Source organism: Micromesistius poutassou, assembly GCF_964030765.1.
Source record: "Micromesistius poutassou genome assembly, chromosome: 11".
NCBI lineage: Eukaryota > Metazoa > Chordata > Actinopteri > Gadiformes > Gadidae > Micromesistius > Micromesistius poutassou.
The window spans coordinates 18532327-18556365 of record NC_140281.1 but is presented as its reverse complement, the minus strand read 5'-3'; the positions used below and the strand labels follow the sequence as shown (position 1 = coordinate 18556365).

The 24039-nt window shown below is 48.5% G+C and overlaps 3 protein-coding genes across 3 annotated transcripts in view; 2 read left to right on the top strand and 1 right to left on the bottom strand.

Annotated features, from left to right (window-relative positions):
* LOC311355560 (V-set domain-containing T-cell activation inhibitor 1-like) overlaps nucleotides 1-24039 on the top strand; it is a 204691-nt gene that overhangs the window by 168050 nt on the left and 12602 nt on the right. The window lies entirely within an intron of this gene.
* tnfsf10 (TNF superfamily member 10) lies at nucleotides 741-10296 on the top strand. The gene is made up of 6 exons (XM_084475333.1): nucleotides 741-1003; nucleotides 2034-2156; nucleotides 3014-3059; nucleotides 4752-4868; nucleotides 7101-7351; nucleotides 9070-10296. The coding sequence occupies exons 1-6, from the start codon at nucleotides 884-886 to the stop codon at nucleotides 9277-9279; spliced, it is 867 nt and encodes a 288-aa protein (XP_084331459.1). The 5' UTR covers nucleotides 741-883; the 3' UTR covers nucleotides 9280-10296.
* On the bottom strand, nucleotides 12172-19143 carry LOC311355565 (E3 ubiquitin-protein ligase MSL2-like). The gene is given in 4 exon segments (XM_084475335.1): nucleotides 12172-13280; nucleotides 14555-15672; nucleotides 15674-16153; nucleotides 17728-19143. Coding segments are annotated over 4 exon segments (2040 nt in total). The 5' UTR covers nucleotides 17870-19143; the 3' UTR covers nucleotides 12172-12980.

Below are 24039 nucleotides of genomic sequence, written 5' to 3'. Positions count from 1 at the left end.
ATATATATATATATATATATATACATACATACATACATACATACATACATACATACATATATATGTGTGTGAGTGTGTCATATATATATATATATATATATATATATATATATATATATATATATATACACACACATATATATATATACACACACACACACATATACATATATATAGTGGGAGTGTGTGAAACCTAAAGCGCACAGAGCCAGATTGAGGCCAGATGTTCCAGAGCCGACGGGCCGCCTGGCGGGGTCCATTTATAGGCTTTCACTTACAACCCACCCCCCCCCCCCCCCCCCCCAAATGTAACAATGGCGCGGTGGTAATACCACCAAGCAAGCCTTTAAAACTCTTCAGTACTTCACTCCGTGCGGTAGTTTATCCCTCGCGGGACTTTGAGATCAACAACAACGATACGGGCACGCGCCTGCAGCCACGCCGTCCTGTGCGGCTTCATCAGTGCTGTCTCAACTCTGCGGAAACGAAACACACACACACACACACACACACACACACACACACACACACACACACACACACACACACACACACACACACACACACACACACACACACACACACAGAGACAAAGGATAATGTTAAAAAGAAATCTCGTTGCATTGGTGGCCACGCCCTCACACCCCCACACCCCCCTCCTCCCTCCTCCCCCGTCTCGAGGAATTGGCCACATCTCAGGGAGGAGGGGTGTGTGTGTGGGGAGGTGTGTCGGGGGGGGGGGGGGTGTGGGGAGTGGAGCTAGGCGGACTCGGTTCTGCTCTTCTTGTTGGAGCGGATCCGGAGCAGAGCGCGACGCGCGGGACGGGACGCTGAAGGAGGTGCTGGCGGCGCGCGGTGGTGGTCTGTCCGTCTGTGGTCCGTGATGACGGGCTCGTGCTCGGGCAGACTCCCGCACCTCGGGGTGCTGCTGCTCGCGGCGGTTCTGCTGCAGACGGTGTCCGTGACGGTCACCGTGCTATACTTCTCCAGCGCGCTCAGCTCGGTAAGGAAAAAGATACGGGAAGTTTAGAACCTCTGTTGGCGAAGTTCCGACCTTCCGCGTTCCCGGTTACCCTCCGCGTGTAACGGGAACGGTCCGTTCGGTGCGTTCGGTCCGTTCGGACCCGTCCCAACGCGGACCTGCACGAGCGACGCGCGTCCTTCTACACTTTACAGATGTACGCCCTTAAATAATTAATAAACGACTTGTGGTTTTCAGTCTGCAGTGATCATGAAGTGAAAGCAGAGTCGTTGTTGTGTTGAGACCTGGGGTAGAGCCACAAAGCGACTGAGCACGTACCAGGCCCGCTGGGTCACAGCAGGAGACCCATCGTAGCAGCATCGGGACGGATGATAGTCTGGGTTTGATAGTCAGTGTTATTATTGTGACCGGAAACAGCTGTACTCGGTTTGCTTGTGTCTGTGTTTGTCACGGTGCAGTCCGGATAGACCCATCATTCTGTCAACAGGGAGGATCTTAATCAGGCATGTTACCGAAGCATAGCCGATCGGGAAATACAGCCACGTTGTTAATATCTGAGTACAGGACTAAGCTGCAAGATGAAGGCTTCATTCTTATTATGTATCCTACATACATTGATGTCAATTATTTGAGTCTATGCTATTTCTGACGACGTGTTTCAAGCTATCAACAGTTGTGTCTCTGTTAGAATAAACAACGTGTTGGACATTTGCCACGCTCCCGAGTCATAGCGAGCCAAAGACGACCACACCACAAAGGATCGAAATCGTTTTTCGTCAACATACAAACATGAAGCATTCATTCTTCATCTGCAACGTTGTCAATCTGTGTGTGAAGGCCTAGGCTGTATTAAAGATAAGACGATGGATTCATTCTTCAGGTAAACAAACCGCTCATCGCGACTGACTGGTTGATGATTAACTTAAGAGGCTCTAGAGCTCCTTTCGTTTTATGAGCCTCGACATGTCTGCCACTGTTTGAAACTGTGTGTGTGTGTGTGTGTGTGTGTGTGTGTGTGTGTGTGTGTGTGTGTGTGTGTGTGTGTGTGTAGATGAGGGAGACGTTCGCGCGGAGCAGCGTGTCCTGCTTTACGCGCGGCGACCCGACGGCAAGCGAGACGCGGGGCGACCCCTGCTGGCAGGTCACGCAACACCTGCACGCGCTCATCGAAAAGGTACGTACGTACGCTGCACGCACGCGCACACACACACACACACACACACACACACACACACACACACACACACACACACACACACACACACACACACACACACACACACACACACACACACACACACACACACAGCTCTAGGATGTTGTCATTATTAATTGTTTTATACGTCGGCCGTTGTCCTGGGAGAGCTACACAGGAAGTGAGGCTCAGATGATATCTCTCCCCCCCCTCCCCCCCCTCCACTGTCTGGTGAGGGGGTGGGGGGGGGGGGGGGAGGGGACAATGGGCCCCTTCATGGCTGAAATGTGATGTGGTCCAATCAGCACTGGAATGCACTCACCTGGCCCCGCTACACACGCACTGACACGCACACACGCATGCGTACATACACACACACTGACACACATACACACACGCACACTCGCTCATACATACATACATACAAGCACTACACAAACACACAAACCTACGCACACCTATGCACGCACACACATACATACATACACACAAGCACGTTTGCAATGCGTCCTCTATAATGTGTCCAATGTTATATATCGTGTGGCCGAGTGCATTTACAGTATATCTTAGGGATTTGTGCATTAAGACATGTTCAATGAAAATCACCTACAACTGTTTTCAATTTCCATCCTGTCTATAAAACTCATGAGCTACGACCAGCCTGGCCACTACATCTGACTATTGACCATTGATGATCATTTACTAGAAGCTACAATGTACTTAAGAAAGGATGAAAGGTGTTTGTCTCCGGGCTCACCCCAGGTCACTGGGGACCGGTTACCCAGCATGAATCCCACACTGGTCCCAGTATGCTCACCCCTGTCTGTTCTCCACAGTCCATGTCCCAGCGCTACCAGAGCCAGATCTCATCCGCAGTGAGAGGTGAGCACCGAACCGCCTGCACCAGTTAGACCAGTTAACCCTCCGCTCACGGGACAATAACAAACGCTCACTCACAGCTTAGTTTCCGGTTTGTCGTTGTGTTGGATCTGAGAGGCCTAGCGTCTAGAAGCCAGTCTGAAGCTGGTTATTGTAAAGTAAGCATTTTTTTAAAGAAAGAAAAAGGGGGACTTAGGAAGCACTCACCCTAGGCCAAGTGTCCCTGTAACGTACTCAAGTACCACAGTGTGCCGCTGGCCTGTGGTCACACTCGGCAATCTCAACCGGGCCTGAGTACGGTTGCCTCTTATATATATAGGTTGCGTATCCGTGCGTGTGCGCGTGTCGGCTCATTAGCATCTGTACCGTGGCCTCAGCACACCTCTCCGAAGTGCACTGAGGCCACGGAATTGAACTGTACTTGAGTACGGATGGCGTGCTCATACTAGCCAAACGATCTAGATTTGAGGGGGCAAACGTACTCGGGCATGGTACAGATGGCCTAGTGGTACTGCGCCCATAGTTATTGCGGGGAAGTGTGCGAAAAGTAACTTTTTTTGTACAGCTTTATCGGATTCAATATATTCACGGACATGTTGACATGTATCTATTTATATACACACATGCACTTGGCACAGCATATCTGCTGAGGTTTAATAGGCTTATTGTAAACTGCTATTCTGTGGCTCACAGGGCTGTAGGGACAGGGGGGCTTGTGTTCGAATCCCTTCGTGGTTCGAATCCCTTTGTGGTTATTATTGTAGGACATGACTTCAAACTAAAAGCCCTTGAGCTCAGAAGGATTTCATTTTTTTTAACCCCAACTGGATTCAACCTTTCTTGTTTGTTTACAAACTGGTTGTGGTTCTTTTTAAATCACAAAGCATCAGCCTATCATACTTAAACTGTGTTATGGTCCGCTGCTGATACAGCATACCGCTGCTGGTCCTCATGAAAAATAAACGTTTGTCCTTTCAAAGATTTACCCCAAAAACTCTGATCTCTCCTTCTTTTGATAACCATAATTATCAGATACAGAATGACTTATAGATTCCCAACCTCAGAGGTATGGTAGGCAGTTTGGAGAATTCAGCCAGCGTTCGCCACATTCTGAAAGTTTCCAACTAAAGAATTCCAAAGCCACTCCTCCAAAACAAGTGACACGCTTCCTAGCTTCAGCGATAGGTCTGCCTCGCTTGTCGGCGACTGCAGTGCAATAAGTGCGCTTTTTTGTCACGGCACATGATATATTGATTACTGTCGCGATATAAAAAGATTTAATAAATATGCAAATATACAAATAATTAGCCTACTCTACCTTTAATGCAGATGCCTTTCGCTGAGCCACTCTTTCACCATTACCATCTTGCTCCATTACTCTAGCTTTTATTTTCCTTACTTGTGTTGTGTCTTGTATTTTATTTTAATTTTTCATTCTGTGTTTTGGGTTTTGTCTTTTGTTAATTTCCATATTTTGTTTTATTTCAACTATTTGAATCTATGCGATCATCTCATGATATATTTTACCTATTTGAATCTGCGATTTTTTTTTCATGACCATGTTAAGCACGTCGGCTTACCTTTCTGTGTATGAAAGGGGCTTTATAAATAAAACTCGACTTTAATCTCGAACAGCGTATAACTGAACCCTAAACTTCCCCTGACACGTTGCACCTTCCCCTTCCCGCTGACCAGACAAGATGTCCCGCGGGCGTCCCTCGCTAGTGGCGGACGAGCCGTCGGCCCACCGGCCCAAGGTGGCCGCCCACGTCACGGGCAGCTTCACCCCCCCGACGGACGGCGGTGGCAGAGGTTAGCATGCTAGCTATGTGTCGTTTTTATGTTTGTGTGTTAGCATGGTTTTTAGAAAAAGGTTAGCATGTTGAGGTTAGCCTCCCCCTTACCCCCCCCCCCCCCCCCACACACACACACACACACACACACACACACACACACACACACACACACACACACACACACACACACACACACACACACACACACACACACACACACACACACACACCCCTCTTACGCACTTCATGTATGTTGTATGTAGTGTTGGGCAAGTTACTTAAATAAAAATATAAAAGTAACTGGTTACTGTGGAAAGTAACTATTACTTTACTTTCAATTACATTTTTTAAGAGAGAGAGAGAGAGAGAGAGAGAGAGAGAGAGAGAGAGAGAGAGAGAGAGAGAGAGAGAGAGAGAGAGAGAGAGAGTAGTTGGTCTGAGGAAAAAACTGCTTCAATTTTAGTAACGCAGTAATGATAACGGCGTTATAAGGATAGGAAGAGTAATCAATTAGATTACTCGTTGGTGGAAATAGTAATGCTTTTAGTAACACTGTTATTCCCATCACTGGTTGTATGTCATTGCACATAAAAATAGTACTTAGCATGGTGTAGCATCATATCCTAGCTAGCTTTGTTGTATACGGGGAATGGGTTAACCTGCTTCACACTTTTACTGCACCGACTGCGATATATTGTTGTTTCTCTTTCTTCTGACAAATGTACTTATTGTAAGTCGCTTTGGATAAAAGCGTCTGCTAAATACACTAGATGTAAATTTACATGTAACATGGTTCGACAATAGTTAAGCAGATTAGCATGGTTTGACAATAGGCAGGCATTTTAGCCATCCATTTAAATAGGTTTGAATATTAGCACAACTATTAACATTTTGTATAATATGAGAGCTCCTAAGGCACGTATCACAGTGTGATATCATGTTAGATTAGTTTCACCATAGGCTAGGTGTGTTTTCAATTATCAGAACCAGGGCTAGGTGGAAGTTTTTGGAAGTGCATCGCACACACAAGGAATGTTCTCTTGGTGCTACAAGTGCTCGTCTATACCTAACGGCATTCCTTCTCTCTTGGTTTCCACGTAGATGGGAAGGCCAGAAATGGCGTTTTTATTGTTGTTTCATTTCCTGTGTTTTGGACGCTTTCGCTGCTCCAGTCGTCCGTGGCCATTTCTAGCGCGCTCTGGAAATCGTTTATCTTAAGCTACCATTATCATATTATTAGCATCAACAACACATGATTCAGTTTATCGGAAATATGAGCATAAACAAAAGGAAAATGAAAAAAAAAAAATTTAAATTTTTAAACCATCAAAGAGAAACAGGAATCGTTTGGCCTACTTGTTGAAGGGAAAATGTTTGACAAGTCTGTCCATTGAGTAATAATAACCGTTGATTTATATTTAAATGACTGACGGAACTAATATCTGCTGCAGTAGTCTGGCATCAGCATAACTGCAGACGTTGATAAAAGCTACTGGACGCACTATTGGAGCTGGAGCGATCATAGGAAATAAACAGAAGATTTGGTGTTAAAGTGTTAACCCTAACTATATCACAATACCCCTAAAAAGGGTAGGCAGAGGACAGGCAGAGGACGACCCGACCAAACGGGACAGAATGCAGATGCTCCGTCCACGCGGCTCGATGTTAACGACCTACCCTTTGTTCTTTTGTTGGAACAGTCCTAACGAGTAAACCTGAGCTTTGATTGGTTTATAGTCACTCTGCTTGACTCCCCGGGGGGGGTGTGCACTACGTTAACATTGAGGGCATTTAGCAGAGGCTTTTATTCAAAGCGACTTACAATAAGTACATTTGTCAGAAGAAAGAGAAACAACAATTTATCGGATTAAGGATGTAAGGATATTCATAGAACCAAGTGTCAAGCACTAACCATCACTAGGTTAACCCATTCCCTGTATACAACACAGATAGCTAGGATAAGATGCTACACAATGCTAAGTACTATTTTTAAGTGCCAGGACATACAACATACAATAAGTGCGTAAGAGGGGTGTTGGGGGGGGGAGGCTATGCAGAGTCCAGGTGAACTCTGAACAAGTCTTTTGCGGAAGCTGGTGACGAATCTGCGGTCAACGGGGAGCGCGTTCCACCACTGCGGCGCCAAAACAGAGGAGAGTTGTGACTTTGATTTGTTGTGACTTTGCACTAGAATCCTTCACGTGCGCACTCATTGTGTGGCTGCACTGCTGTCCTTCCTCCACCTCAGGCTCCCCGGGCCGGCGGGTGCAGGGCCAGAAGATCTCCTGGTGGGAGGGGCGGAAGGGCCTGGCCTTCCTCCAGGACGTCCAGCTGTTGGACGGGGAGCTGGTGGTCCCCCGCCCCGGCCTCTACTACGTCTACGCCCAGACCTACTTCAGACACACTCACCCCGCGGAGGAGGAGGAAGACAGAGAGCAGCCGGAGAACCAGGGCGGGCGAGATGTCGGAAAGCCCCTGCTGCAGTACATTTACCAGAAGGTGAGGTGTGGACCGCTTTTGGGCAGGCCGCCATTGCAGTCCTGTCACGCAAAAAAATATTAAAAGGCCTCCTTCCACATCATCATCATCATCGGCTGACATCACTTTGCCTTCGCCTGATAGTCTCTCTTTCATCGCCGAGCTCGGCTTGGAATGTTTCTTATAACCTCTCGCGCCCTCCCTCTCCACCAACGAACACTTTTTTTCTTTTAACATTTTGTCATAGTCGAGTGGTTCTATTTCACTGTGCTGATGTAACCATGCGGACGGACCTTGCTGAACCCAACAGTAAACCGTCATGAGAGGTCGGGGCCTCGGCGATGAACAGATTCTATGCCTGGACGGGGGGCCTTCAGAGTGCGTTGGTGAGGGGGGGGGGGGGGAGAGGAAGAGACAATGCCAACATACTCATCACAACATCACTCAGGAAGTGATTGTTGGTTTACATATAGTACGAGGAAGTCCTCCGAGGACACGTGGCAGAGGGTCAGCATAAAAGATCCTGCAAGTTCCACCGTCCAAAGAGCAACTGAGCCGTCTCGTTTAGAGCTGAATAGAACATGACAAGCCTCTGGAAGGCTGGACGGTCGTCAGTAGAGCAGTAAAACAGTCAGAGGTCTGTGTAAACGCTGCTGGCCTTGTCAAGGCAACGAGGACGAATGGATGGATGTCAAAGTTGTGGACCGCGGCCCCTGGAAGGCCCTTCCATTACCTGGAACATGTCGGGTTCACCCTAAACATGCCACTATATGCAGACGACGGATTAGTTACATTCTGCCACGTTATATTAGCTGGTTGTTCATCGTGTTTTCGAAAATACACAAAGTAGCAATTAGTATCTGAACGTTTCTGCGAACCATGGGTCACGTCATGTTGAGGACTGATCGCTCAACGTCGACTCGTTAGTTGCGTTGTTCTTGGCCGACTCAGGTATGTGTTAGTCGAGTAGTTGCATTTCTTCATAATAAGCACGTGCTTTCATTGTTATTTTTAGTCTCCCATAGGTTTCATTGTTTTTGAAACTAAAATAGGTTTGTTCGCCAACGTCGACTTACTGGCCCGGGATGTGGAATTTTCCAATGTTCGACAAGTTACAATAACGACCGCCTGCCAGGAACGTCCTGTCAAGTGAACTGAAAACTCTGCCATCAATTTCACAGCACTTCCGTTGATGTGTATTTAAACCACACATCCACACATCTCATTATAAGCTTATGGAGTTTAGATAGATATTAGACAGATCACCGGTATGAGTTCCAGTTAGTCTAGCCATGTATACCGGCCAATGTTGTCCTTGGGTGCAGACTAGGGCGGACAGAGCCTTTGCAGTAGCCAGACTCTGGAACTGCCTCCCCCTCCACATCTGTGTAGCCCAGTCTCTGAATATTTTTAAGTCCCATTTAAAGACCCACCTCTTTTCACTTGCCTTTGATCAGTGTCTCCTTTTTTAAGTGCCAGTACATAATGACCCCTGGTTACCTTTTAAATGTTCTCTTTTTTGCATTATTTTAACTCCTACAGTCATTGTATTTTAACCCTTTTCTTTTTGCCTTAGGCCATTTCTTTGTTTATTGGGCTTCAGCACTTTCCTGTGAAGCACTTTGGTGTGGCTCAGTAAATGCTCAGTAAATGCGCTATAGAAATAAAAAATTAACTTAACTTGACTAGCGAAGGCGCCTTGTAGATCACCTTCCTCCTCCTCCTCCTTCCCGCTGCAGATGAACTCTTACCCAGATCCCATACTGCTGATGAAGACCAGCCGGACGTCCTGCTGGTCACGTGGCTCGCAGTTCTCTCTGCACTCCGCCCACCAGGGGGGGCTGTTCCCGCTCAGCACGGGGGACCGGCTCTTCGTCACCGTGAGCAACGCCTCCGCCGTGGACATGGACGAGAAAAGCAGCTTCTTCGGGGCGTTTCTCGTCAGCTAGCGTGGGCGTGTCCCAATGGATTAAAAAGGGCGGGAAGCGTTGACACTTTCGGGAAGGGAGGTCGAGGCGAATTCCCCTCCCGCTGTGTTGGCCTTTTTAAAAAAAAGGCAGATAAAAAACGTTTGGCTAACTTTGCTACTGGGGGAGATGTGTGGGCGTGAGAGGAACTATGCCGAGATCATCTCATTTCAAATGTGTTTTAAAGTAAACAAGGCCAGCTAATGTAGCAGAGATTGATAACGTGTGCTTTATGTCTGGGGAGGGACAGAGATTATGGGTGCATAGCATATCCTACGGTATGCAGAAAGGCGAGGGGGAACCAAATAAACATAAAATGCACATACCTGATTCATTTCTAATGGTCGGGAAATGAAAAGAAAGCTGGTCTGAATCCCTTTGTTATGTCGTTATTGATTATCTCCAATGATGCTCCTTTTATTGTTTGCGTATTTCTCATTCTTTGCCGCTTGTAACACGCGACTTCCGGTTCGTTCTACTTACCGGGCCGCGAACCGGAAGTTGTAAAAATATCGGGCACATTTATTCGCGGTCACAAATCTCGTGTTGTTTTTTTCTTCGAACCAACCAGCCTGAGCGCACTTCTTCATCAGCACGTTAGATCGTAATGTAATGTAGCTCTTTGGATACATTCAGATTAAATCTGTTGGGCTTCATCTTTAAATATAGGACCACCTCCTGTATTTGCATACTTTGTTTATGAATGTATATATATATTTTTTCGTTATCATGCATTGGGAGCGAAAGAGGGTTAGGCGTAAATGATCTCTTTTATAACGGACCAAAACGTACCAAAAATAATGATATTTGAAGTGTGGGTGGTGTTTGTCGGTGCCAAAAAAAGGTCTGTTTTGTCTGTTTTTGTGTTTTGTTTTTCATGTCATCAGATTCTACCAAAAAAAAAGGCTTAAAGTGGAAATGTGCCGAAGGGATCTGGTTGAAACTAAATGTGAATGTAAATAGCAACTGCGTGTATATATTTGAAATAAAGATATTGGCGCTGTGCTGCTGGTCTGGTTTTCTGCAGAGCTGCTGAAGACATTGCAGAAAGATCTGAGATATTACAACTGGAGTTATCACAGTGCAACACAGCAATCCCCATCCGGGATTACCAATAGGCGTAGTCTTATTGAGTAACGGGTTGTTTACGATTGAACATTCCGCTAACCCTGATCTATGTCCGGCTCAAAAAGCCTCTCCAATGCATGTGCAAGTAAGAAATATAGTATATAGGTTGATGCGTCACAGTTTTATATGCCAAGACAACCCAATCGTGGTATATGGCTATTTGTTGTGGTTTAATGTATTGCATGTTTACTCAATTTTTTTTCTTACGTGTGGCCCTAATCCTCTTCCGTATAGACCGGATTCCATGCTATTGCTTCAGATAAATGATGAACTGCTCTCCCAAATGGATCTGGAGACCCACCGGTAATACTCACACATGTGGTCGCTTATGGAAGTCCCTCCTGACAGACGTCATCCCTCGTGTCACAACGCAGGCTCCGAACACACAGTCATCCAAACAATCACACAAATTGTACAAAAAAAATGGGTCGACAATGTTTCGATTTTCTTTTTTGTGGAAATATGTTACAGTTATATTACATGTTTTTAATGCCCCGTGGGGAAACAAGTCATTCGAAGACATCAGTAACTAACACTAACAAGACAGCAACATCATTGAGACGCAGACTGTGCAGAGCAGGACCGCCCGACAGCCCGCAGGGGGCGCGCGACCGCCCGCTGCGCAACCTACGCTGAGGTGACGTCACAATAAATACTGCCAATATTGTTAACATAACTTATTACAAAAAAAAAACACCAAGGGGGAAGTTATGGTCCTCCTTGAGTCCTTCCGGTGGATTAGCAGCAGGTGCGAAGCTTCCAGGGATCCGAACCGACGACGAAATGTGGAGTGGACCCCCCCCCCCCCCCCCCCACCGACACCCAACCCGCGTGTCACGTGACACGTGGAAGAAAAAAGACCGGAATACTACGTCCAGAGGATTCATTTGAGCTGTACCGGCCTAGGTGGGAGGGAATAAGGTAAATTATATAAGTGCTTGGCTCCAAAACATTTTGTAGTGTCACACCAGCTCTTTACTATGGCCTATTTCCACCGTTCCCAGTACATGAAGTTATACATGTACTGGTTAGACTGGACTGGACTGAATGCATTTCATTGAGTCCGAATAACATCATTCAAACCGGGAAAGTACTTCAAAATATAAGTAAGCCTGATAAATAGATTAATATATTTTGTAGTCTGCGCCAAATTGTCAATATCAAATGTGACTTGCGCATCATTTTAAGATTCATATTTTTTTTGCACTATAATTATTGACCAAATACAGTTAGTGGCTTGGAAGCGCCGGCCACATTTAATCACCATCTCATGGTCTCTGACATCCCCACGTCGGCCCGGCCAGCGTGAATCAACACCGTGGACTCACACTTCACAATCTCTTGACTCCAGTGAAACGTATCTCGCCGAGAAACAAGTCCACCCCCTCCAACGCCTTTCCTCAGTTTAATGCAACTTATAAAATAGATCATAAAATGTCTTCTTGAATGGAAACTGTTGTCCGTATAAAAAAAAGTTTTTTTTCCTCTTATATAAATTACACAAGTCTGTAATGATGATGTCTCCATTTCACCATTCGTACACATACACACGCATATATACACACACACATACATACATACATATGTACGTACGTACGTACGTACAGACACACACACACACACACACACACACACACACACACACACACACACACACACACACACACACACACACACACACACACACACACACACACACACACACACACACACACACACACACACACACACACAAAGTGCATGCACTCACACGTGCACACACACACACACACATAGGGGTTGGGGGGGCCATGGTTGGACTCTACCTGGCCAACATTCCTGACAAACGAGACATGCTCTAAACATTACCAACAGTAGAGGGCCACCAACCACCTCCTCCTCGCTGAAATGATATTCGTGATCATACAGTAATGCTACAGATCTCTCTCCGCTTTGCTTCCTGATCCACCATGCGAAACCACCCGCGGCCACTGGGGGGCGCTGTTTCACCGTGTGAAACCACCCGCGGCCACTGCGGGGCGCTGTTTCACCGTGCTAAACCACCCGCGGCCACTGGGGGGCGCTGTTTCACCGTGTTAAACCACCCGCGGCCACTGAGGGGCGCTGTTTCACCATGTTAAACCACCCGCAGCCACTGGGGTCACTGTTTCACCATGTAAAACCACCCGCGGCCACTAGGGGTCGCTGTTTCACCGTGTAAAACCACCCGCGGCCACTGGGGGCGCTGTTTCACCGTGTTAAACCACCCGCGGCCACTGAGGGGCGCTGTTTCACCGTGTTAAACCACCCGCAGCCACTGGGGTCGCTGTTTCACCATGTAAAACCACCCGCGGCCACTAGGAGTCGCTGTTTCACCATGTAAAACCACCCGCGGCCACTAAGGGGCACTGTTTCACCGTGTAAAACCACCCACAGCCACCGGGGGGCGCTGTTCCTCCTCCTCTGTCCTCACTGTAGCTGCCTTATTTGGGCGCCACCACCGCTCCACATTGTCAAGGTGACGAGGGGAGGGGGGGAGGGGAGGGGGGGGGGGGGGGGGGGTGTGGGGCGGAGCCCTAACAGTCAAAGCGCATCTCCAACGAGTCGTCGAAGACCCGGTTGTCGTGGCCCGCCCCCGACAGGAAGGCGGCGGTGACGGGGGTGCCCGTCGCCGTGGTGACATTGATGAGGGTGTTGCCGGGGGCGCTGGAGGCGGGGCTGCGCAGGGCGGCGGCGGCGATGCTGGTGAGGTTGATGCCCAGCGTGAGGCGGGTCTGCTCCAGGGCCTTCTCCGGCACGGCGAAGGCCTCCAGCTTCTTCTCGCCGTTGGCCATGTAGGAGTTCTGACAGCCGCGGCAGATGCAGTCCAGACACGCCTGAGACACACACACACACGGATACGTCGTCGGCATTTTATAGGTCACATACGTGTACTATGCACTATTTTAAAAAAAATAACATAATTCACTTTTTTTACATATACATATTTTGGGGGAAATGGTGCAGGAGCCAATTTGGCGTAATGCTTGATTTTAGATTATATGAGGAAGAGAAGTTTTACCTGTAAATAATTTCCACTCTAATGTAATGGCTAATTCCGCAAAGGTGTGTTGTTAATGTATAACACTTTCACACACTGTTGTACATTATGTAGATGGTGTTATATAGACTGCGTCAGCCAATGACATCCAGATGAAAACGTGACCTCATCATCAATGTTTACGTCATAATGGGGCTCTATTATCATACTGCATGATCTGACATAGGCCCGGGCAATAAAACAGTAAATTATCGTATTGTGACTTTTGATCAATATCAATACAAAACATGTTCAATATATATCGATAAGAGACCGGACCACCGAATCTAGCAGCTGGGTTTGTTACACAAACACGGTTCCATACTTATTTACAATAGTTGAGTGTTTTTCATTGTTGTATCGACATTGGAGTATTTATCAATGAAGAACAGTGGAAGGTCATAATGTGTTAAAGTGTTAAACAGAAGTGTTTAAATCCAGCATGGAAATTCCTAGTCTTTTTAAGTCATTACAATGATCAATAGTTATCGATATCGTTCAATATGATCAAGTTATATCGTGATATGTCTTTTAGCCATATCGCCCAGGCCTAATCGGACACATGAACTTTGAATGGTTTGAGTCCCGAGTTCTGTCTGGGTTAGAGTCCTAGAATCCGGGTTGGAGTCCCAGAGAAAGGACAGAGTTCCTTTAGGTCGGGTCGGAGTCCCGACGTGGGAATACCAGAGAGACTGTTGATCTGATCTTAAATACATTGCACTTTCTATAAATGCTTTTTTAACTTTGCCTTTATTTTCTATCTATTTTACTCTTTTATTTTTAGGCTTATCTATTATTTTCTCTTTATTGTATGACAATGTTTATATGTGAAGCACTTTGAGTCTGCCTTGTGTATGAAAAGTGCTACATAAATAAAGTTGCCTTGCCTACATATCTAAACATCACAACAAAGAGCAGAAAAGTGACCAAAACGAGGACTAAGAGGATGTAGGCTTTTAAAACGTGACACAAACATTGAACTCAGGCTATGGGGTCCCAGCACGTAGTCCGTGCCACCGTCCCCTCCAGGGAACCACACCATGAATCCACAGGGCCACGCGCTGTGCTCACCTTACGGTTGGAGTAGCAGGGGCAGCGCTGCCCCCTGCAGGTCAGCACCGACGGGTTCTGCGTCGCCCGGCCGCACTTGCAGCCCTTCTTCTCCACGGGCTTCTTGTACAGGGGCTTGGAGGGGCTGGGGGGGTGGGCGATGGGGTGGGCGTGGGGGTGGGGTCCGGGCAGGCGGTCTCGCGGCTGGGGCCGGGGCTTGGGGGCCCCCTGCCTGGCCTTGCTGTAGGCCTTCTTGGGGACCCCGTGGTGCTCCACTGTCTTTTTCAATCCCTTGCTGGAGACCAGCACCGTCTTGCCCACCTTGGGGGGCCCTCCGTTGGGCACGGGGGCCAGGTGGGGCAGAGGGTGGTGGTGGGCGGCATGGGGGAACTTGGGCTCTCGCTTGGTGGTGGTGGTGGTGGTGGTGGTGGTGGTGGGGGCGGCGGCGGTGGGGGTGGGGCCCCCGGGGCCGTGGGGGTGGGGGGGGGATCCGCTGGGGCCCAGCAGGGGGCTGTGCAGGAGGCTGGAGATGGGGAGGGGCTGCAGCTTCTCGCTGTCACTCTCCGAACGGGAGCGCTTGCGGTGGCAGCGAGGGGGGGGGGCGCGGGGGGCCACGGGAAGTGGGGGTGGCGGGGGCCGGGGGCAGTCCTCCGGGGGGAGGGAGGGGGGGAGGCGCGAGGAGTCGGGCCCCGCGAGGCAGCGGGGCCCGTTGGAGCCGGGCTGGGGTACGGAGGGGGAGGCGCGGTCGGGCGGGGGAGGGGGCGCGGGGTCGGGCGGGGTGGACGAGGGCACCGGGAGGGGTACGGGCAGGAGGCTGGGGGCGGGGCCTGTGTCCAGTGTCCGGAGCACCTCCTCCACGCTCAGCAGCAGCGCGCCGCCGCCGCCGCCGCCGCCGTCGTGCTTCAGGTCCTCGCCGAACGCCGTGATGTCACACAGCCCCGCCTCGCCGCTCGCCGTGAGGCTCACGCACATGGGCAGCTCGTCCCCGAAGGCCTCCTGCTTCAGCGCCGCCCCCCCGCCGCCGGCGCCGCCGCCCGTCTCCATGGCGACCGTCTGAAGCCTCCCCTCCTCCTCCACCACCTCCCCCAGGCCGTTACACCGGTGAAGCCCGTTCACGCCGGCGGAACTCGACTCCTCCCCCTCCTCCTCCGCCGCACCCATCGCCGCCGCCGCCGCCGCCACCGACTCCTCCTCCTCCTCCTCCTCCACTCCAGTGCGGCCCGCCTCCGGGGCCGAGGCGTCCTGCGATTGGCCGGCCGTCGGGTCCACCGCCCCCCCCGCCGCCGCCGCCGCCGCCGCCGCCACCACGGCGACCTCCGCGTCGTCCGGACCGCTCGTCCTCGGCGAGGGAGAGGCCCTCGTCGAGGACGGCCTGGAGGTCGGGGGAGTCGCCGGCGGCCGCGGCGATGTGCGTGGCCAGCGGCGAGCGGGCGATGTACAGGCACAGCTTCCTGTAGCAGTGCACCAGCAGGGAGAGCTGCCGGTTCTCCCGGAAGCGGGAGTAGTCCTTGCACCAGCTGCAGGACGGCTTGAGCTGCATGCGCCGGCCCTTGCAGCCGCGGCACACGTAGTGCTGGCAGGACGAGTCGGTGGGCGCGATGGGGTCCTGCAGCAGGTTGCCTGGACGACCGCACAACAACAACAACAACAACAACAACAGAGTCAGTTACTGAAGTACTCAAGAGTACAACTCTTAGGCAAGGTTCCTCAACAGTCACATAGCAGCAGTAATACAACATAAAGTAAATAAAGAGAAGTGAAAATAAGTACAAATATGTAGCAGAATCATTAGATCTCAATATTAATAATAATAATAATATATAATTATATAATAAAATTAAGTAAGTATTAATAAGTAGAGAAACGAACAACTAAAAAACGAATGAACGACAGTATTTCATTAATACACAGGATCAGATGTTATAATCCCTTGTGCCAAAATCCAAGGAAAACACATATTCATATTCATTCATTCTTATTGACAGAACGTTATACCGTGTAAAGATTTCATACGGATCAAATGTAGGATTACCAGCCCAACTGATTTCTGCCGACATTTACACCACTGACACAGATCCCACAGAACATTTGCACCAATCCAAGGCGAGACATCCATGTAAGCATGTTCATAAACGTGCGGTTAGACACAGCACTAGATGTCTTAATGTCAACCCTCATGTTTTTATAGATGCTCCTGGTCAGCATAAGGTCTACTGGCACTACACCACCAGCCCACCTGGGCAATTTGATACACTCAAATGCAAAGTAGTAAAATCCTCAAAGTGCTGGTCGTACTACGGCCTGTTGCTGGACGCAGAGTGCAGAGACACCTGTTCCACGCGCAGAGTTATAGGTTGCGATGCCACGGATACGCCTGTGAGACAACTACTCTTTCAGAGGAGCTTCCTTAGCAACCGCTGGTTGTCAGGGTATGCAGCTGCCGAGGGAGAGAAAGTCCATTCATTGAATACAAAAAAACACTCACGCATACCGCTGTGCATACTCTCACACACGCACGCGCGCCGCCCCAGCGGATGAATGTGTTGGTGGTGTTATGTGTGGAATAGCAGGGTTATAACCACGTCTTATTCGCAGTTATTAAATATTTATAGCAAAATGCGGATGGATACTTCAGGGGAAGGCTATTACTGTAGCGCTCTCCACCTGACGAGAGCAGTCGTGCAGCTGTGAAACACATTATTATTCCCTCCTTCCGCGGAGGAGGGTAGGTCCAGGCACTCCCAATGAAAACACTAATATCAGTCCGCTCTCACCACATAAGGACATAAACCAAATCACCAGGATTAATTAAGATATATTATTAGGAGAAGGATATTTCACAACACCTTATGCGAAAGCAGCGTCGTACAGCGTTGCCGGGGAGCAAGGAGCACGTTATTGTATAGGGGGGGGGGGGGGGGGGGGGCAAGTGACGTCAGAAAACGACTGTCAACACCGAATTCTGAATCTGATCACCCCCCTGCAAGGCTCGAGCATTAAAACCAATCGATATCGATCGAATACGATAGGCGGAGCATTGGGGGGGGGGGGGGGACCACCGATGCGTGGTCCTGATGGGAGTCCCACAGGGGGTGTGTCATCACGGCCAACACACAACCAGAAGGCGTATTCCGGTGGACGGTACGAAAGCCAATTAAAAAACACAATTAAGAAATACAAAAACACACACTTACCGCACACGAGGCACGACAGGGACTGCCGGAAGAAGGGGAGCAGCTTGCAGAGCTCCGCGAGGGCCCGGGGGTCTCGCGGATCACACTGCAGCACCGACCGGCTCGCGGACACGTAGAGAGCGGTCGCGTTCACCGGGTTCATGTCGGCTCCCTCGCCCGGTGTCCGGGAGACGACGCTTTAGAACTAAGCAGCCCACGGCGCACAAACCGAACCGGTGGATCGGTGAACTAGCCGCGGCGGGAGCAGGCGGTGCGTCGCTCCCGGTGTGCGTGTGTCTGTTTGTGTGCGTGCGTGGCCCAGAGATCGACGGGAGCGCCTGAGCGTCTGAGAGAGCATAGATAAATGGATGAAATCCCCATGCACCATCAAGTTCAGTGGTCTGAATATGAATGCCACATGCATAGTCCGTGCACGGTCAATAACAATCCGGCGTGTGTGTGTGTGTGTGTGTGTGTGTGTGTGTGTGTGTGTGTGTGTGTGTGTGTGTGTATCTCCGTTACATCCACTCCATCGTTACGCTGATCTGATTATGCGATACAACAACAGCGAGTGCGGGTCCTCTTCCCAATGTGAATCAAGTGCATTAAAGATGAGGTGTGCACCAGTGCAGCGCTGCATACCAGTGTATTCATCCGAGGTCCAGTTTCAGTTCATGCGACTATATATAGAGCTATAGCGAGACAATACATCGCTGCGTGACGCTCTTTCCTCCTCCGGGGAGCCGTAACCTCACTACGGCCGTGCACAAGCCGAGAAATTCACACAGAATCCGCTCGATGTGTGTGTCCAAAGAGTGCAGTCTTCCTGAAATGTCCATGTTCTGCTCTATGCATAGTGGTCGGGTTCGGGCTGGGCCCCGGTGTCATTGCACACCACGCGTGGTTCCAGACCGAGGCGGCGGAGGAGCAGCGCAGGCCGTGCGCCCTGCAGACAGGCTCCGGCTGTGTTATTGATCGGCTTGGAAAACAAAACAGGCCTCTCCGGCTTCAGATGGGCTTCAGGGCAAACATGTTGGGCGCCTCTGTAGATGTGGTGCGATCTGTCCGACAAGGAGGGCATGCGGGTATCGGGGGGGGGGGGAAATCGAAATCGAGTTTGACCACTTCCCCCGCGCAGGAAAAACGAAGCCCTTGGAAGCCTCGGTCTCGAGTGACAAGTGTGGGCGCCTGAGAGCTCCCTGCACGCCGGGAACAAAAACAGGCCGCTCGCTACTTTTTCTCTATCGGCTACACTCCGCCTCCGTTCTGGCTTCTCTGCGTTTGGATGGTGCAGAGTAAACATCTGCGTCTTGACAGAATTGTATTCCGTCTTCCAGTCTTGGGAAGAACGCCGTTGTGTTGTTGAGGAATTGTGGCGAATAAATTTCCTATTTGGGTACCTTGCTATCGTTAGCCGCGCAGTGTTTCTCAAACCTCCCGTCGCTTCTCGGGTAGCAAACAGGGGGCGCCGTTTCGCAAGTCTCGCGAGAACAGACAATACGCGGGTATTTAAAAAGATCAAATTTGGTCTAGTCAGGTGTGTGTGTGTGTGTGTGTGTGTGTGTGTGTGTGTGTGTGTGTGTGTGTGTGTGTGTGTGTGTGTGGGGGGGGGGGGGGGGGGGGGGTTGGGTGGATGTGTAGATAGACAGATAGATAGATAGATAGATAATTTTATTGATCCCCAAGGGGAAATTCAAGTGTGTGTGGGGGAGTTTAACAAAGATAACAGATAAGAAAGCAAACCTTTAATGCATCAGCTGAATTAAGGATACTAAAAAAGGTTAAATCTACAAAACTATGAACTGAATGGTTAAAACTATAAAGAAACGTTTTTTTAAATATCATTCACCTATCATAAAACAGTAAAAAAAATAAAAAAGTTATAATGTGTTGTTTTTTAATAATGGCTTTCATTTTATCTAATGTATTTTGTTACTCTTCATTTCACATTTTTCACATCATTTCTCAGTAACGTGGTTTTGGCTTTACTACGAGAACCAAAGCGGTGAACCAAGCAGTGTTGTCGACGCTTGTCCCATGAGTCAGATGCCTCGTGTGTGCTTCATTCACATTTCAGTCTTGTCTCACGCATTCGTCGTGATGCAGTGCAGTTATTATTATTACGCTGACCGCGGATCCTAAGAATAGCCGGCTATTCTGGTGCAGGTTTACATTTTTAGTGTTGTGGGCATTAGCAGACACGCGGACGGTGAAGTGTTTCCCCGTTTGCGGTGGGTCCCAGTGAGTCTTATCCTGTAGTTGACTCATAATACAACCTTAAGATAAATGTGGCACATTCCTCGCTACCCACGAAACTCACAACATACAATTGAAAAAGAAAAAGGCTGGTTAAACAGACTTAAACGTTATAAGCTAAAATAAAATTTAATGAAATAATAATATTCCTCAACTTAGACCATTGAAGCTTTTTAAATATATCAAATCAATGTAGGGGCCGAGTAAAATCACCATAACAAACAAGGGTTACAAATAACGTACTTTGTTGTATTTATTTTGTGATTTTAAGTAATTTAATCTAAATTTTCAATTTCCTTTCTCTTTAATATATAATCATGCTAACTACTAAACCAACCCACCCTAAACCTTATCTTATCCATGCCACCTTACCGTAACCACTAAACCCATCTCAAACCTAACCCACCTAACACCTTAACCACTGAACAACCAACCCTACCCGATCCAAACCGCGTCTCTCAGCCTACGGCAACAGTGAAAAGCAGAACTCAAAACAGCCCAACTGGAAATTATTACATGTTTGGTTTGAGGTGAAATCTTGAAGGTGAAAGGCTACATAAGGGGATATACAGCCAGATATACGGATATACGGATATACAGATATACAGAGCCCTGCTGCCTGCCCAGCCCCACTGCCGTGGCAGCGGTCCCGTCGGAGCCCCGCTGGCCGCTGGCCGCCCCCGGGGCTGCCCGGCTCCGACGGACAATCCTGTGCAACAATCCTTTTCTCCTCCATGTCGCGGTTCCCAATTCCTTCTCAACCAACCCGACGCAGTCTAGTCTTTTCACCAAATGGGAGCTTTATGCAAGCTTGCGTTATTGTGTTGCGTGTTATGCGCCATAACACCAACAGCAGAACGGTTATCCAAATAACAAAGAACACTTGCATTACAGTGTGTGTATTCTCACACACACATGTGGCGCTCGCACGGTCCCAGCTCATTGTCTCATTGGCGGGCCAAATTCTCTGGGCGGGCCAAGCAGAGAAAGGGGAGGTAACCTGGTCCTGTATGACATCATACGGCACCGGAAGCCAAATCGAAGCGTTTCAGCGATCCTTTTTTCAAAGACGGAGTAAGATAGCTACTTCTCGGTTTACACCTAATGCAATTTTTAGCTACTGGGGGACAGTGACGGACTGGACGGTCTGGCATTTGGGCAGATGCCAGAAGGGCCGCGGCTTCTCGTGGGCCGTTTGGCCTCTCGTGGGCCGTGTTTTGCTCCCAGTCCGTCACTGCTGGGGGACCATAGGGAGGCTAGGGGAACTCAACTCAATGTTAGAAAACCTCATAAAGTGAAATCTTCATGTTTTGGGACCTTTAATAACTACTGAGAAAACAGGGCAGAGGTCCTCCGTAGTTAAAATAAAAATATATAGAGATAGTTAAAGGAGCATTCCACCGGTGGAGACATGAATATGTATTGAAAGTGGATCATATATGTAGTCGAATAGTGGCATCAATTTTAAATTTGGTGCTTTTTTGACCGAGATAAGGCAGAAAATGACTTTTTAGGGATTGTGGATTGCAGACAACAATCCCCATAGTGCATTGCAATGCTCAGCTCCGCAGGCCACTCCCACTGTTGAACTCAATGGTTGAACCACGCCCATCAATCTATCAACCAAGGATCTGGAGTTGATCCCCACTCTACGCTACCATGATAGTTTGCGAACTCATTAGTGAATTACTCCGAGTCCTCGTTTGTGTTTTGAAATGGTGTGCACTTGCATGGTACCGGGATGTTCAGCCAGGACAAGGAAAATACACAGAGTTAAGTTTTCATAGATTACCCAAAGAGTTGGAGTTGTGCAAAAAGTGGCTACGGGCTATCAATAACCTGAAGTTTGGAGAGGACACAGCCATTGAAGCACTAAAAAAAACGGTGTGCAGTCTACATTTCAAGCCAGAAGACTTCGAACCCAACCCCTTAGGAGCGAAGAGACCCACTTGTGAAAACCGCAATTCCGTCGATATTTACCTTGCCAGATGATGACGACGAACAGCCAGGAACGTCTGGAACTAGCAGTGCTGGCAGTGCTAGCTGCGCTAAACGCAAATGCCTGGAGGTAAGGCTCTTTCTGACTCGACTCTATCAGCAGCTAGCGGCTACTGAGAACACACACTGATATAGTCGTCTGCTGTAAAGTAGCACATCTCATATGATTTGGCTGTTTACAAAGTAAATATCTTGTATGTTTTGGTCGCTTGTTCTAATGTGTCTGCCTCACTCCACTCGTCAGCAATGAGAAAGCAAAGTTAGCAATGGAACGTTAGACCCTTAGCTAGGTTCTACACGTTCAATATAAGTTTGTTATTAGCGATGTAAATCCACCATGTTTTACTGGGTTAGTCTGACGTTATTCAAATGTTTTTAAGTTATTGAACGTATGACATTTAAGACTCAAACAACGATGAGCGTTGTTGTCATCATCAGAAGAGGATGAACTAGTCAAATCTTCATTCAGATATCTGTGTAATCATTATAATCCTTATAATTGATAGGAGAACCACGCGTCAAGCAGGTCTTCTGCAAAAAGTCCAAGCAATGGATAGTCAAGAAAGTCTATAAGCCACACACCACCAAGTTCATCCAGACGCTAATTGAAGAATAGATAGGTCATAGAAAACAGACGCAACCCAAACATAACATTCAAGGACCCAACCTCCTCACTCACCCAACCACAACCTCCTTACATTGCCCCTGTCCCAAAGCCGCCAAAGGAAGCTGCAACGTCATCATTCAAGAGCCGCTTCTGAGACGTCAGCTCTACAATAACCCATTCCTCACCAATAAAATGAGAAAGTGTTGCACGACCATTCAAAAGTATGACTGGGTTTCTAACAATGCAAAGCTTAATGCAAATGGGTGGAGTGTTCCTTTAACATAAGCTGCTTTCACATATGACCTCTGTCTTTTCTCCACATTTGTGGAGCAGGAGGTTCGACCGTGAGGGTCATTCACACTTCATCAGTGTCAGTAGAATCTCCGGCTGCTTAAGGGGGGCGGGCTTGCAAGGGGCGGCATATGACGTAGGGTCGCAAGAGGCGGGATCGGGTTTGTTTTGGTTTGACCGCAGGCAGCACGCAGGCAAAACGGGCAGAACTCATCGCGATCATGTTAAATGTTGCTGCAGCGATGCATATATTCCGTTGCATCCACAACATCCGCATCGATCGATGAAAGATTGGCGCATGAGTTACAGACAAATAGAAGAATCGACGAACAAGAAAGGCGTCGCGAATGACTGCGTTACCGGAGGAAGAGAGCGTCTTTTTTGGCTTCATTTCACATCTAACAAACACTGGGACAAATGTAGTTGATTTCTGTGTTTAACTGAGAAAACAGGGAGTGGAAGGACGGGAGCCTATAATGTTCAGCTAACTGTTGTCAATAATAATTGTTACGAGAGTAGCGTGTGTGTGCGCGAGAATGGCAGTGTGAGTGGACGAGCGAGGAGAGCGAGCGGTAGCGTGCCAGTTTAGTGAGGTAATGAGTCCGGTCGTGTCTGTGCAAACGTGTAGACAAACGTGTTTTTTAAACCATTCAGCGAACAAAAGGCAATAGGCTGATTATCGATTAGGGTGCGGGTGCCACTCAATGACATGCAATTGTAGACCGAAGCGTCATCAACAGGTGGTGTGAAATGCCGACATCCTACTGCTCATTCACATATAAGGTAATTAGCATTTCCTCCGGAGAACATACTACCTCGGGGGTAGTATTTTTTTCAGGAGGTCCAACGTCAGGATATGTCATTCACATATACGGCACCTCCGTAGAATAGACGGAGAACAGACGTCTGCACGTCCATATGTGAAAGCAGCTATAGATAGTTAGGAAAATGCTGCATAAGCTTTTTCGGTTGAACCCTGAGAGATCAAATATGTCAAGGAACTAAATCTGTCCATATATGGGCATGACCATATCAGTATTGTGTGTGTGTGTGTGTGTGTGTGTGTGTGTGTGTGTGTGTGTGTGTGTGTGTGTGTGTGTGTGTGTGTGTGTGTGTGTGTGTGTGTGTGTGTGTGTGTGTGTGTGTGTGATTATTTCCATTTTCAGACAGAAGGGCCTCTA